The sequence below is a fragment of the Mus caroli genome, unplaced genomic scaffold, assembly GCF_978045245.1.
Source record: "Mus caroli unplaced genomic scaffold, Mus_caroli_1 scaffold_15, whole genome shotgun sequence".
In the NCBI taxonomy this organism is placed as follows: Eukaryota; Metazoa; Chordata; class Mammalia; order Rodentia; family Muridae; genus Mus; species Mus caroli.
The window spans coordinates 13006316-13022522 of record NW_028227270.1 but is presented as its reverse complement, the minus strand read 5'-3'; the positions used below and the strand labels follow the sequence as shown (position 1 = coordinate 13022522).

Sequence of the window (16207 nt, the reverse complement as noted above, 5' to 3'; positions counted from 1 at the left end):
TGTCAGTGGAATTTTTGTTACCGAGAACATTTGGAAAATGGTAACGGTAAAATGATAACTACATTGGACCTGCAGGATAGACATTTTTTTTCTCTTTTGGTGTTGAGGATTGAACCCAGGGCCTCGTGCATGTCATGTGTTTCTCTGGACAAACTGTTCAATTCTTACTTTTTACTGCAGTATTTAAAAGTGCATCTTATCCTTAGAGAAAATGTTATGCCTGATTTATTTAAGTACATGTTATAACATTGCTACTAAAGAAAGATTTCTATCTTTAAATGGTCTGGTACACAAATTGGTAAAATGTCTCCTATTACCTGGGCAAACGATACATTCTTATAATACTCTGTGTGTGTGTGTGTGTGTGTGATTGAGTTATAAAGAGATGAATAAGATATCTTTTGTATTTCCCTTTTTTTTTTCTACAGAAGAACTTCCTCACTGGGTCCTGTCAGCTATGAAGTGTTTGGCAAATTGTAAGTATTAATAATCTGCCAGTTTTATAGAATTAACAGGAGTTAGTGCCCTGAGTTAGAAAGTATTCCTGCCGTGGCCTGGGCATGGATTTGACAGCAGTGCGGCTGGCAGGAAATCGGAGAGCATTGTGCTTCGCTGTGATTCCTCCCTTAGAGGAAGGGTGGTTACGTTACAGCTTTAGAGGCACTCAGTTCTCCCATGCATATAATTGCACTGTAGCTAAAGTCCATGCCAGCTCATCATGGGGGAGAGAGAAGTGAGTGACGGTGTTTATATTATTGTACCTGCCACCTCCTAATGCTCTGTAGATTTTTAAGTGTCTACCATGTTTACATCCCCCGTTGGCTGGGCAGCTTCAGTCCCCTCCTGCTTTCAGAGGGCAGAGTTTTAAGAGGGACAGAGTGTTTTAGAGGATTGACTGACTGATCTGCTGCATGGCTTAGGAGAGAAGCTTGTATGCAGAGAAACGAGAAAGACCATCTCCGAGACCTGCATGGAAGAGCCATAGGCCTGGACTAGGGTGAGCCTGAGGGAATGTTCCTAGGCTTAGAAAACCTCTGCAGCATACAGGAGGCATACATCTCATTGGCTCTCATGGCCACTGTGAAGGAACTGGGTAGTAATTGCTTATAAACACTAGCACATGTTTCTTGGGACTTTCATGAAGAAGCTTAACCCAAATAGTGTGTTTGTGTGTGTGTGTTTGTGTGTGTGTGTCTGTGTATGTATGTGTGTGTCTCTGTGTGTGTGTGTTTGTGCGTGTGTGTCTGTGTGTGTCTGTGTATGTGACTGGTGTGTGTGCATACAGATGTGTGAATTCTGTGATGCATATGTAGAGGTCAGAAGATGACTTTTGGGAGTCAGTTTTTTCTACCGTGCATTCTGGGAATCCTTACTCGGATTCCCCAAGGAATCTTTACAAAGGAACTCTCTGATCTGCCCCAAACGTGTGATTTTAATGAGAATTCTCATTATTTTAGCTAATAGGTAACAACAGTATTTGGTTTCAGAGAAGCTCTTTAATCTCACAGCTACTTCAGGAAATAATCACTTTCTTATTTTTGTGTAGGATCAGGATATGCAGAGACAGGTGTATAAATAATTGAATTACTAAACTGAATTCTTGATGAGACTGGAGTTACTTTTGTTTGATTATAGAGTGAAACTAATCAGTGAGCCTCGTTTGTCTCCCTGGCCCAGCGTGGACTTACTTACCTCCTCTCACTATGAGTATGTGTAGCAATACCAGTTTGCAGAAAGCTCAGTATTTCAGTTTAGCTCTTGAAATTCTCATTGATTTTGGGTTGATATTTTGGACACTCTGAGATGTAGAGTAATGTGGCTTTAACTTGGGGAAGAAGTACTTAAATTTTAAAATTTATATGTAATATGTGGTGTGTGTGTTTGTGAGTATGTGTGTATGTAGCATTCCCGTGCCACAGCGAGAATGTGGAGGTCAGAGGACACTTGTCCAAGTTAGTCTCTCCTCTTGCCTTATGGGGTATGGGCATGAGACTCAGTGTCACTTGGTTGTGAGTGCCTTTATCCACTGTGCCTGCCATCTTGCTGGCCCGGAAGTGCTTTCTATTCTTTTTGCTCAAGTTCTTGAAGTAAAGTAAATATGAGTTTCCTCCTTGGCCAGAGTTGGCAGTGGCGGGATAAAGGTACAGTCACAAAGCTCTAACATTCCTTCTGAGCTCCCAGAGAACCAAGGATCTGGGCCAGTTGGGAATGAAACTGTGATGTGGGGGGAAACACCATAAGGTGTGGTTATTGCATTTGACTTACCATGATGGATAGGATGCAGGGAACTGTGTACTCAGTTATCCATCTGACATAGAAAGCCACAGACACCTGCAGCAAGGTTGGCACACCTGGACATTGGGTGGAGGCAGATATGATTTCATAACTGCCATGCGTAGGAAACAGAGTGCTGGAAGAGGAGCATGCCTCACATATGTTAAGAGCAACCTTCACAGAGGTTTGCTTATCTATCAAATATAAAAGGTGGCCAGAGGGCAAGCTCAGATTGTTGTATAGTTATTTGAAATTTCTAAGCTTTCCCAAATTGTGTTTATCAAAATTTACTTTGAGTCTGTCAAAGTCATGACATTATCCCTCTAAAATGGGACAGGCTGCCTATCAGATGTGTGGAGGGCTGCTTGCCTTCTTTTCTGCAAGCCTGCAGACAAGCCTTCCTTCTCTTTTAAGCACTTGAGTCACTGTAGCCTGTGCACACATGGGCCTGATGTCCAGGTGCGGGCCAAACCTTTCACGGATGCTCGAAGAATGAAGACTGATGTTAAGTAATACAAAGCCGACTCTCGACTCTCTTTGCTTCCCCCCCCCCCTCTGTGTGTGTGTGTGCATGCGTGCGTGCGTGTCAGAAAAGGAAATAAAGCAGCCAAATCATTTCATTCCGGAATCTGTCAGGAATAACATTTATAATAAGCTAGACTAAGAAAAAAAATGTTAACAGCTCAAGGTGAGTAAGAAAGAAAAGATCCGTGTTCTGTTTTCTTTTAGGGATATTTTTTTTCATATTTTTATCAAAGATAATGACATTCTCAGGCATATAATTGTTTAGAGAGAGCCACTGACTTCTGGAAAGCACTGATTCTGCAATGTGTCTGCTGACACAGCCAGCTTATATTTGATTAAGCTTGCTATGTGAGGAGGAAGGAAGGAAGCAACGTGATTTGTACGGTTGCTGCTAGGTTTATGTGCTACAACACATAAAGGTGTTTTATTATTTAGGCAATAAAATTAATTTTAAGGAGAAGAACAGAATATGAGGGATAAAAGAGTTTATCTTTTATCATGTGTGTATGCACACGTGTCTCTGAGTGGAGGTCAGGAGAGGGCGTGGAATCCCTGGAGCTTCCGTTGTAAGTGGTTATGAGCCATCTGATGTGGGATCTCAGGTCGTCTGTAGCAGCAGTGCTTGCTCTTAACCTCCGAGACATATTTCCAGCCCTCGGTAAAGGAGATTTTAGGGACACCATAAAGAGCTATTTTATAGTGTCCTAGGGGATTGAATGTCATGGTCCAGAATGGTTTCCTCCGTGTTACATCTAGAATTTCTTAGCTCCAGCAGTCCTGTGGGAAGAATTTCCTTGAATTCATCTTAGCTGCTTTGTTCATCCTCCTGGGCATAGCTAGTTAGCTGAGTTTGATGGCTTAGTCAACTGCCGGCCTGGAGCTGGTCACCACGACTGCATTCCTTTTCTTCCGTGGTCCTCTTGGGACGAGCTGTTTTCCTCAAGGCTCTGGCACCTCCAGTTTGCTTGTCAACATGGTATCATAAATCTGTGCTCATTGTGTCGTGTGCTGGGGGCATTTGCTGCCAAGTTGTACAGATCATCCTTTTATTCCTGGGGGACCCAGATTCCAGTGGCACTGTCCTCTGTCCGGTTGTTGGCATAGGACATGGTCAGGGCCAGACTACGTCAGAGTTTCCGAGTGCACTCCAGCTTTGCAGTGATTGGTTTTCATTTGATAGTTGGACAGATAGCCCTGGTTGGGCTCTATAATGAATTGACCAGATAGAATATAAAATCTTTCTTGTTATCTTTTTTAAGAAAGCATATAAATTTTCATTTGTCTGAAATCATTTGTTAGGAGAAACATCATTTCACTCAGCTGTATGTCTGATTGAAGGATATTATGGTATAGCTAATGAACTCAAGAAGCTATAAAAATTTCTTCGTAACTCATCTGTTACACATTAACAAATTGCTATTTTATTAACTTTATTTAAGACTAGGAAAATGTTGACTATTTTAAAGAAAATTATTTACATGAATAAGGCTGGCTTTACATAAAAAGAGAAAAGCATGCTTTTCTTTTAAAATGAATATATATTAGTGCTCTTCATTTTTATAATATATTCAAGTAAACATAAACATGGGAGCAAAGGTATATGCCATTCCATGTGAAAACTTGCCTGCGTATCTTGAATATCTGTGTTCTAACACTACAGTACTTACAAGTAGTTGCCACATTAATCGTTCTCTCTCCCTTTCATTATTTATTTATGCATTCACTCTATATCCCAATCACAACCCCCGTCCCTCCTCCCCTCCCAGTCCTATCCTTCCACCCCCTTCTTTTCACCCCACTCCCTGGGTACTAACCTGCCTTGGCACATCAAGTATCATTAGAACTAAGTGTATCCTCTCACACTGGGGCCAGACAAGGCAGCCCAGCTAGGGGAAAGGGAGCCAAAGGCCAGCAGCAGAGTCTGAGTCAGAGACAGCTCCAATTGTTGGGGGACCCACGTGAGCACTAAGCTTCACACTTACCACATATGTGTGTGTGGGGGTGTGTGGGTCCAGCCAGTGAATGCTCTTTGGTTGGTGGTTCAGTCTCTGTGAGCCCCTCAAATAAACTAATTAAAATATAGGGTACAGAGCTAAACAGAATTCTCAACAGAGGAATCCCTAATGGACAAGAAGTACTTCAAGAAATGTTCAGCATCCTTAGTCATCAGGGAAATGCAAATCAAAATGCAAATCAGATTCCTTCTTGGACCAGTCAGAATGGCAAAGATCTAAAATGCAAGTGACAGCAGATGCTGGCGAGGACGTGGAACAAGGAGAGCACTCCTCCATTGCTGGTGGGAATTGCACACTTGTACAACCACTTTGAAAATCAATTTGGCAGTTTCTCAGAAACTTGGGAATAGTTCTACCTCAATACTCAGCTTTACCACTCCTGGGCAGATACCCAAATGATGCTCCACCATCCCACAGGGATACTTGTTCAACTATGTTCATAGCAGCTTTGTCTGTAATGGCCAAGAACTGGAAACAACCCAGATGTATGTCTCTCTTTTCTTTTAAAGGGCCCAACTGTACAGACTGGAAGCAGCCTATGTACTTGGGATTTGAGAAAGATGTCTTTAAGACTATAGCAGATTACTACGGTCACCTGAAGGAGCCGCTGCTCACATTTCATCTCTTTGATGCTTTCGTCAGCGTCTTAGGTGAGTGCACAGCCAGCGTCTTAACAGATTGATGTTGGACCTTTTCTGCAGTCACTGTCTTGAAAGTTCCACTAGAAAAAGCTCAGAACATTTCCTTTTCTGTAGAAAAAATTTCCATTTGAAATTTTGTTCTAATGTCTTACTCTCTTTTTATTTTATTTTCAATATTTATATAAATTATTTGTAATTTTTTGAGATTACACACATGAATATTTCTTTTTATTAGCATGTATTAATTATATATAATAATAGGTCCCATGAAGACATTTTCATACATATAAATGATATATTATCCTTTCTTATGCCATCATATTTCTACTGATTCCTCTTTATAAATATAATTTCTACTTTCATCTCTCTCTCTTTTCTAATGCAAAGAGTTCCATTAGATTTCCTTATTGGAGCATTTTTAAGAGCTATTTATAGGATCATTGCACCTTTTACTGGTTACACCACTGAAGAAAATGCTTCCCCCACCCCCAAACAACCGTTGACTTCTGACAGTTTCTCTCAGGTAGAGTGGCAACTCCTGACCTCCCCCAGACATCTCTCACTGCCTATATAGACCTTTACCCACGATGCGGTGTTGATGTGCCTAGTCTTGTGTGGATAATCACAGCTGCTGTGAGCTCAGGAACACGACATGCCATGTCATGCCTGGCAGACAGCATTTTTATCACACCCCTGTCCTCTAGATCATATAGAATTCTCTTTTCTGTGAGGCTCCCTGAGCCTCATGGGGGTGATGGGATGTCCCAGATATGGTGGAAAATCGACAAGTCGCTTATCCTCGGCGCTGATCACTTACAAGTCTCTGCAGTAACCATTGTCACTGAGAGAAGCTGAGAGCAGCACCACCCTATGTCTGTGACCGTGGATCTTCAGAAGGCAGATGATGAGGTGGTGGTCAAACATATCCATTTACCCTAACAACAGTGGTAGCTTCTCCACTAGTGCTGAGGGCTCTTGTTCATTCTTTCTTTTTATAAGCCATGTTTGCGGTACCAGACATTCATCCCTTCCCATGGAGTAGGATCTCAAATCCAGGCAGCAAGGGGTTGGTTCCCTCCCTAGCCATCATGCTTCTGTCCCAGCAGTGCAGGGTCTACCGCTGGGTAAGACTGCTGGTGCCTCTTTGCCCCTAGCGGCCTGGGCAGTCCCTTCCTGCACAGTAAAAGCTAGCCACATAGGCATTTTGGAAATAAAAACCGACAGAGTGCTTACACGTTGCTTCAGAAAGGAGCAAAAGAAAACAGCTGACCTGTAAACCAGAGCAAAGACCAGCGAGTTGTCTTTGAAGGAAAAGCAGGGTGCCGTTCATCACTCTTCCATAAGATTAGAACTCTCTTGGTAAAGAATGTGAACTTGACATTGAGTCTTCATGGCTAAGTCTATTACTCTAAGTGTGACTTTGTGAACAGCGTAGGAGGTGCGTTGTCATTCAGAAGGTAATTGCTTTTTATTAGAAGACACAAGTTTTTATAGGACCATTCGATACTTAAAATATACAAAGTAAGTATATTAACATTATTCATGTAAAACTTGTTTCTATTCTTCATACAGATTTACACCTTAGAATTTACACCATGAAGGAAACATGGTGGATGGGAGGGTTGGGAGGCCGTTTTTACTATTGTCCCTTTCCTTTTGGAAATCAGAGTACCCTGTGAGCTGTAAAGGTTTTTTTGTTGTTGTTGTTTTTTTCCTTGTCACAATGCATGTTGTGTGAATGGCCTCAGTCCCACTGAGTTGAGAGGTTTTAGCGTGCCCTTGCTTCCTCCGCATCCTGGCTGTTAGCAGTCCTCCCCTTCCCATGTGTGCGTCCTTCGTTTTTTCTTTACATCCCTTTACTTTCCCCTTTCTGTCTTTCTCTTTGCAAAGTGTGGCTGCTGTCACAACATCTGAACGCGATGTCAGACGGATGCGAATGTTCCTGGAGCTCACAGCAGTGAGCTTTACATTCCTGCTTCTGTAGGTGCTCTGACGATAACAGATACAGACACTGTCAACCATAGATGCAATGGTAGCTACTTCTAACATCTTTATTTATTACTGGGTGTCTGTGTGTCTGTGTTGTGTACATGATGTGTGTGGGTGCGCATGCCATGGTTCACATGTTGAGATTCGAGGACAACTTTGTACAGTTGGTTTTCTCTTTTCAAATTTACATGGTTTCCACAGCAAGTGCTTTTACACTGAGCCACTTTGTCTTAGGAGTGATCATTTTTAGACATGTCATCACTGGAGATAAATGGAGGACCTAGTTTATTATGGAATTTTAAAACCACTACGTCTTTTGGGTATTTTATTTAAGCCCAGTTGATCTAGTATGGTTTTGATTTGATTTATAGATAGAGTTTCATTTAGATCCAGGTGGCCTCGAACTCACTATAGCTCAGGCTGACCTTGAACTTCTAACCCCCTCCTCTTCTCCTGTATGAGCTGTAGAGTACAGGTGTGTGCTACCAACCCAGTTCTGTTATGGGGTCTTGAGACTGTTGAGTCTTGTTGGTATTTTGTTTCCAGCTGAGTCTGATTGGGGGCTTAAACACTTGTGCATCTGTGACTAATGATGTTCCTCACTGTGCTGGACTACGTGAATAGATTTTCCTTATCATACCCAGACTTCTAAAGACTGGACTGAAAATCAGCTCTTATTGTTCCTTCTCCTTTTCAATTTTTATTACTAGTCTGTAGGAAAATTATTTGACTTGGAAACAGAATGAATTGAAACATTTTTTTTTAAAATACAAATTCCAATTTGAATCTGTTGACTTTAAAAAAAAATCATTTGTCTTTCACAATTATTCATTTTGAGCTGAGGTAGGAGTTAAAACTGGCTTCATGCCAAGTTGCTGTTAGAGTTTATCTAGAGTTTATCTAGAGGGTTTGAGGTAGAGGAAGATGGGGATTTAGAAACTTAATGCTATTAGCTATCAGACAAAGTAGACCATTGAGTGTGCCTGGTAATGATGTATTCTCAGTGTTTCCCAAGTGAGTGTGTGTGAGTGTGTGTATGAGACATGTGTATTGAAAATCATTTTCTAAAAATACCTTCCTGTAGTGAAAGAAGAAAAACCTAGACTGGAAGATTATAATTTGTTTATATGATTAACAAAAAATAGCTCATTGTCGATGGATAAAAGGAAATATCTAAATATGCTGGTTGAATTTAATAGGGTTTATTCATCTCCTAAACTTCGTGGCTTTGGTTGAAGTAGGATGTTGTCTTTTAAAGTAAGCAACCAGTCTACTTTGTATGCCTTTGCTTGATTGAACATGGTAGACCTCATGACTAGTGCTATTGATCAGTACTGATGTATGAAATTGGGCATGTCAATAAAAGGCCACAGGTGTGGTGGCCCATGTCTATAATCCCAGCACTTAGGGGAGACAGGGAGAACTCGAATTTGAGGCCATCCTAGGCTACATAGCAAGACCTTCTTTCAGGAATCAAACAACGTTTAAAAATATGGGAAGGGGATCAGAAGGAAAAAAAAAATCTTATTTGACATGTTTGGCGATGTGAATCTTATTCTTTACCAATAATCACAAAATACTCAGTTTGGTTCAGCAGTCTAAGACACCAACTATCCACAGTTGATCTTTATTTTCCAAGATGAGTGTCTGACTCTCAAGTCATGAATGACACATTCCAGCGCACAGTCCACTGACTTGTGTAGCAATGGCTCTTTACATACTGAGGCTAGATGACGGTGAGTCAGCAAACAAGATGGAGTCAAGCAAGGTGTTTAGAAACAGAGGTCCATGCTTATGTAAGCATCCTATAGCTACATCTAGTTTGAACTTTGTGAATTTTTTAAAGAAACTTGAGTAATTTACATATTTTAAGAAACAAGATTCATATACAAATTTATATTTATGGCTTTTAAAAAGAAAAATGGAAGTATCTGGTATTCTGGGGCTTGCGGTTTTGGCGGTACAAGTTGATGCTGTATGGATGCTTCCAGCAGAAGGGGCCACTGTTTGTGAACATTGTTTCCAGCTCGCTGCTGCCATTGCTTCTCAGGCATGGATGGAGTTCACTGGGCTCCTGCTTCACATACACATGTTTCTTGAATGTGGGTCGGTAGGGAGTTCAGCTGTGCTGCCTGCCTTCCTTGTCAGTGAATGGGAAGGCTGGGTGACAGCTCTTTGTTGTTTATTGTTCCCTCCTGACCTGGAGCTTGAAAATGGCCTTGCCACTCTCTAGAATCATTATGCACTGGATCATCTGACTCCGTAGTCTGAGATCCTTTGTGTGTGTGTGTGTGTATATGTGTATGTGTGTGTGTGTGTGTACATGCCAGGGAGTTGTGTATGTTTATAGTGCAGATTATCCAAATGACTGGGTAGTGTTCACTGTCCTGTTTGTTTGTTGGTTTTTGGTCAGGTGACTCATAGAACATTATGCCATCTTTACCTGACCCTATGTTCTCCAGGCTACCGCCGTTTTTGGCCCTTATTAGCTCTTTTCTCGGAGAGTGGCTAGTTAGTGTGCTTGTGTAGACTGGGCTTTAGTTTCTGTGTACCTCACGGTGGTGGTGGTGGTCATCTGCTTTCAGGGCTCAGGTCTTGTTTTGGAGCTTTTGAGGATGCAGATGGGCCAAGATACAGATGTCTGTTCACCCTCAAATATCTCCTATGATTGTTGAAATAAAGTAGAGTTAGGTATTCCGTAAAGGTAGCAATTTAGAAAAATGTCTAGATTTTTCTTTGGATGTAACCGAATGTATACGTTATTTATATCAGTGATCAGTAGGGCGATTGACAAAACTTTTGGGAAGAAAGTCCAAGAATCTTCCCATAGTATCTCAGCAACATGAAGCTATAAAATATTTTTAAATGCTACATGAAATCTTCATCCAATATTTGGACGAGTAAAGACCTTTCTGAGCTTAAAAGCCAAAAGAATTATTGAAGTGCTGCGTTTGAGATTCATGCAGGAAAGCACCCTGTCTTGAGCACGGAGAACCTATATCTACTTTTGAATAATTTCCCAATGTAACCTTCTTGCCTTCCCTTGAAAACAATCTCCAAAGGAGTAGTTTCTCTCACTGTGTCTTTCTTTAAGCAAAAAGTTCTTGCCAGCTGATGTGCATTTTAAATCCTTTGCTTCAATGTAATCCTTTTTCTTCTTTTTATCTGTTTTTTATAAACATGAAACTTTGACCCCACCCCCACCCCCTTGTTCAACAGACACGACTATGGCCTTTCTGGGACTCTCAGGGCCTCCTAAAAGTGTTCACATCTCATTACTCTTTTGAACAAGTCCAGAAATAGTTTCGTATACCAATAGCAAGTGGCTTTTCAAGAGAAACTAAGAGACAGGATAGTGCTCCCAGGAAATGCCGTCAGAACAACTGGCAACAGTGGGCTTTTCTGTTCTCTTTGCACTTGTTCTTACCTCATATTAGAGTGGACCATAGACCATAGATCATAGACATAACAAACCAAACTAAAACCTGCCAGAGGAAAGTGCAGGAGAGGATCCTTATAATCTCGGGTGGGCAAAGATATACATACAGAAAGCTTAAACAATGAATTCAAATTCAACCAAATTGACTTCATTAAGATTAGACACGTCTCCTGTTTGGGATTCTCCATCAGGAAATGTAGAGAAGGGTGTCAGAGAGACTAGACTTGTGGGTTTTTCTGAGAATGGTAGATGATATTACTGTGGCCCCAAGTAAACGTTTATTCACCAGCAGTGTTGTGTAATTTCGTTAAACCACTGATGCCCCTGCACCAGAACAGCAACCACTGTGAGGGAAACTATGGCCTGTGGGCATGAGCCACTCCTGGGTAGAACTGTCCCCGAGCAGCAGCAACAGCCCTTTTCTAAGACAAAGGCATTTCTTTAGTATGAATTTAGAGTTGCTGAAAAGTAAACAAAAACAATAAAAATGTAAGACATAAGAAAAATATTCCAGACAATAATAAATACATTTAAAAAAGGAACACACCATTAAAATGCAAAGAAAAGAGACTAGAATGACACACACTGATTATATGTCTGAGGTAATACTCGAAGCCAGATGTTATGCTTAATTTTGGGTGTGAAATTAGTGGGATTTAGAGTCACCATTAGAGGGTCTGGAGAGATGGCTCAGTGGTTAAGAGTGCTGGCTGCTCTTCCAGAGGACCCGTGTTTGATTCCAGTACCTACATGGTGGCTGATGCAATGCCCTCTTCTGGCCTCCATGGCACCAGGCACACATGTGGTATACAGACATACACGTGGGCAAAGCGCCCATGCACATAAAAGAATAGTCTAGAATGGAGTCAGTGTGGATGCGTGTGAGCTCTTACCTGGATTAGCCCCGCTGAGCTGGGAAGACCCTGTTCACTGTGAGCAGTGCCATTCCAGCCCCACACTGACCACGAGGGAGGAGTGGACTGAGTGTGAGTATTCATCACTCTCTCCTTCCCCACTGAGCGTACTGTGTGACCAGCCACCAGAGCTCCTGCTTCAGGGCTCCCTCCCCCTCTTGATGATGCCCTTAAACTAGAGGCCAAAAGTTCTTCCTCCAGTTGCTCTTTTTCTAGGATTTTGCCACAGTAACATGTAAAGTAACGAACACATTGAAAGATATTTGGAACGCTTCAGGATGGTGCCATGTCTTGGTGATGAAGCGCAGCTATTTTACACTTTTGAATCACATTTCTGTTGTGCATGGGTATGCATATGCGTGTATGAGGATATACACGACATGCCATGTGGAAGTCAGAAGACAACTTGTGGGAGTCAGTTTTCACTTTCTACTCTGTGAGCTCCACATCCAAACTTGAGTCAGAGGGCTTGGTGGCAAGTGCCCTCACCTGCTAGGCCATCTTGTTTCGCTAGAGCTGATTTTCTTCTTAGTTTTTAAATGAGAAAAGCATCAAATAGTCCTGTATAGCTTTTTGGCGTTATTAATATCTGTTGCTACTTGACTATGCAATGTCATATGTCCCAGGGCCTTCTAGTTGCACTGACTGCTGCTTAGCACACATTGGTCAACACTGGCACGTCACTTGGCCTGTAGTAACCATCAATTATCGACTCTTGGGTCTATGGAATCAGTTCATTCAGATTCCATGTGTGATCGAGGTCACGAGGCACTTGTCTTTCTGTCCCTAGTTTATGTCATGCCAAGCCTTCAATTCCAGAATTGGGATGCTGAAGCCAGAGGGGTGCTGTGGCCTTGAGGCCAGCCTGTCTTTTGTGTTAGAAGTTTCATGATGTCAAGTATTGACACTGAAGTTTTTATCCATTTGGGGGCTGCATTTTGTGAGACTGTTAGGATCTCACGTCACCCCCGTGTATGTGGATGTCTTTCTGCACTGTTGGGATGGCTGTCCAGGGTGTGTCCTTAGCACCTTGGCTGGAAATCAACTGGTGGCTCTAGGATCTATTCTGTTCCTTTTGTTTGGACAGTATAGTTATTTGTGTGTATGTGTCTCTGTGTCTAGTGTCAGCAGGGTCCCGAAGAGGGCGTTGGATCCCCTGAAGCTGGAGTTATCAGCACTTGTGAGGTGATTTGAACAGGTCTTAACCGCTGAGCCATCTCTCTAGCCGTCATAGTGTTTTAAAGTCAGGTGGCAGAATGTCTCCAGCTGTGTGCTGTTAAACACAGATGTGTGGAATAAGAAATGGGGAACGGGAGCATGTTTGTCAATACAGAAAAAACCCTTTGATTTCCTTCATCCGTATAATGCAACCCATCTTTCGGTCTCTCTGGTTCCCTGTGTCTCTTTGTCTCTGTGTGTGTGTGTCTCTCTCGCAAGCAATAGTACATTCTTAGTCTTCCCCTCCCCCTTCCTCTGTGTGTATGTGTGTATGTGTGTATGTGTGTATGTGTGTATGTGTGTTGGGACACGTGTGGTCAGAGGGCAACTTTTGGGTATTGGTTTTCCCTCTACCTCATTTCTGAGCAGATTGCTGCCTGCCCTTCACTCTCCAGGCTAAGCAGCCTGTGCTTCCAGACCATTCCCTGTCTGCCTTCCGCCTTACTGTAGGAGGCTTACAGATAGATGAGTGGCAGCATCCGACTTTCTACAAGGATTCCAGGGATCAAATTCTGGCCATCAGGTTTGTCTGTCCGAAATGTTCACCCGTTGAACCATCTCTCTGGTCGCAGCGGTTTATTACCGCAAATGGCGTTCACTGTGTGTACTTATGGTCCTTTGAGGTTTTTGTTTGTTTCTGGAGATGAATTTTTTAAATGATTTATTTATTTTTATTTTATGTGCAGTGGTGTTTTTCCTGTATGTATGTCTGTGTGAGGGTGCCTGAGCCTCTGGAACTCAAGCTACAAACAGTTGAGAGCTGTCGGGTGGGCACTGGGAACTGAGGCCAGGTCCTCTGGAAGAGTAACTGGTGCTCTCAGTTGCTGAGCCATCTCCTCAGCCCCTCACTATGGTCCTTCTGGTCCTAATTTGTTGAGGACTTTTTTTTTTTTTTTTTTTTTTTTTTTTTTTTTTACTAAATGTCTTTCTGTGGCTATTGGGATTGATCTTGGATGTCCTGTTAGTAGTACACATTTTTAATACTACATTTTTGATCACTTTAGGCTTTGTGGTTAGGTTTCAGTGCTAGCTGGACTGCTCCTGGTTTACAGGGAGAGAGAGCTATGAACTTGTTCTCTCTGTCTACGTGGTTGTGTTTGTCTCACAGTTCATCCCTGCTTAAGGGTTTGTATTTTCTACACTGACTTGCGAGTCGCAGTGCATGTGTGTTGTATGCCTTGCTGGGTGTAATTGAATATGTGAAAACCTTTTTTTTTTTTTTTTTTTTTTTCCTATAACTTTAACTGTAAAAATGTGGGGAAAGAGGCACAGGCAGGCAGGCTTTGTACTGGATGGTGAAACTTGTCTTTTTTATCAGGTTTGCTGCCGAAGGAGAAAATGGCCATTGAAGCGTTTCAGATTTGCTGTCTCCTCTTGCCTCCTGAAAACAGGAGAAAGTTACAGCTTTTGATGAGGATGATGGCGAGGATCTGCCTAAACAAGGAGATGCCCCCACTGAGTGATGGCTTCGGCACCCGCACACTGGTAGGTTGTTAACGGCTGCTGGGACCTGGGCTTTTAGGCTGAAATACAGCCAAGTCAGGGTTCTGATTCCAGAAGCCAGACGAGAGCACAGCCTGCTGTCTGCCCAGACTCTCTGTGCTTCCTGTCTAAGGCCCTTGAAGAGCAGAGTGGAAAGTGGAAAGTGGGTAGGGAACAGGCTCTCCTTGTAGAGATGGCTGCTGTGTCTTCTCTTGCCATTTTATAAATGACTACCTACCATCAACACAGAGACAGTGAAGGTGAGCAGACAGGAAAACCACGTTCTCCTGTTCCAGAACAGGAGACACAGTCAACTCTTTCATCACAAGCCAGGGAGATAGCACGTGTGATGGGAGGAGCAGCAGCAGGCGTCCTGGATTCATGTAGGAGGGGGTAGGTGCCCAGCTGCTCTGCACACTAACTTAAGAAGAGGGAGAGTCTCATATAAGTGCGGACTCATGTGCTGGTCTGATGTATGGACTCACAATAGAAATATTTAATTAAAACTAATTAATATGCCCATCACAGCGCCTATTTATTTATTTATTTATTTATCCAGCCATATCTGTGGACTGGAAATTTACTTTCACAGCAGTTTTGACACATTCCATGTGTTTTCATTTGGTGGTGGATAGATTCCTAGACTTTCTCCCCACTGGAACTCGTGTGCTCCAGCCAGCATCTCCCTGTCACCCTTCTTCCAGTCACTGTTGCTGCAGACTACACTCTACTTCTCCCGGTTTTCCTCACACAGTCTGGTAGTGAGATTGTTTCTCTAATACCATGTGTGTCCTCTCCATGCTCTTAGAACCACTGCTTACTTCCTGGGGATCCCCTGGGCCCACTTTAGAGGAGCAAGACTGCCCACTGGGGTGACTCTTGATCCCTTCTTGGACTAAAGAGACCTTTTTGAAAAATCCAAGAAAACTCGTACATCTTCCCTATAGCAACACACAGGCACACACACACACACACACACACACACACGCATGTATGTATGTATGTATAAAGTGTTATACATGATTTCAAAACTTTCATAAATCTATTGAAGCTTTTCTTTTCAAGCAGAAATTTCTGCGTCTCTCTCTCTCTATGTGCAAATATGAAGATGAAGTGACAGTGTTAAGTCGTCTTATTCCTTAACAGTCTGCACCATGTGACTTTAATCCAGAGCATAGAATCAAGTGAATTAGTAATAGGAATTTGTGTAAATTATATTGTTTACATTAGCTATTACATTTTTATATTTGTATAAAATATATTTACATAAATATATATTGATATTTTTGGTTATAACATAGTCTTGTCATGTGATACACAGTTTCTTTGTTCAAAGTCAATTCTCAAGTGTGTATTTCAAACTGTAGCGAAAGCAGTTTAGCCAAGGAAAAATGCCATGGTTGAGGAGGAACAGAGAGTCAAGTCAGGCATGACACTGGGATAGTCTTTGGCCAAGTGGCTAGGAAGTCGTTGAACTTTAAATTGCTACATTCATACAAATTTCGGAATATATGTGTGTGTATGCATCCATGCAAACATATATGTGTATTATACCTTATATAAAATGGGGAGTTGTAACAATTCCTCAGACAACCTTCTCTCTACTGAGCCTCTTCGGGGGAGATTCCCATGTGAGTTGGCCCCATGTGTCTAGGTGCCTGTGGGATGTGCACCCTTGGGCCACATCCCCCCAGCTATTCACGCTTGTCT

The 16207-nt window shown here is 42.2% G+C and overlaps 1 protein-coding gene across 1 annotated transcript in view; it reads left to right on the top strand.

Annotated features, from left to right (window-relative positions):
- Depdc1b (DEP domain containing 1B) overlaps positions 1-16207 on the top strand; it is a 73274-nt gene that overhangs the window by 51602 nt on the left and 5465 nt on the right. The window contains exons 6-8 of the mRNA XM_021180211.2: positions 429-476; positions 5324-5464; positions 14334-14500. Of these exons, the coding sequence (XP_021035870.1) occupies positions 429-476; positions 5324-5464; positions 14334-14500 (356 nt within the window). The remainder of the gene's footprint in view (positions 1-428; positions 477-5323; positions 5465-14333; positions 14501-16207) is intronic.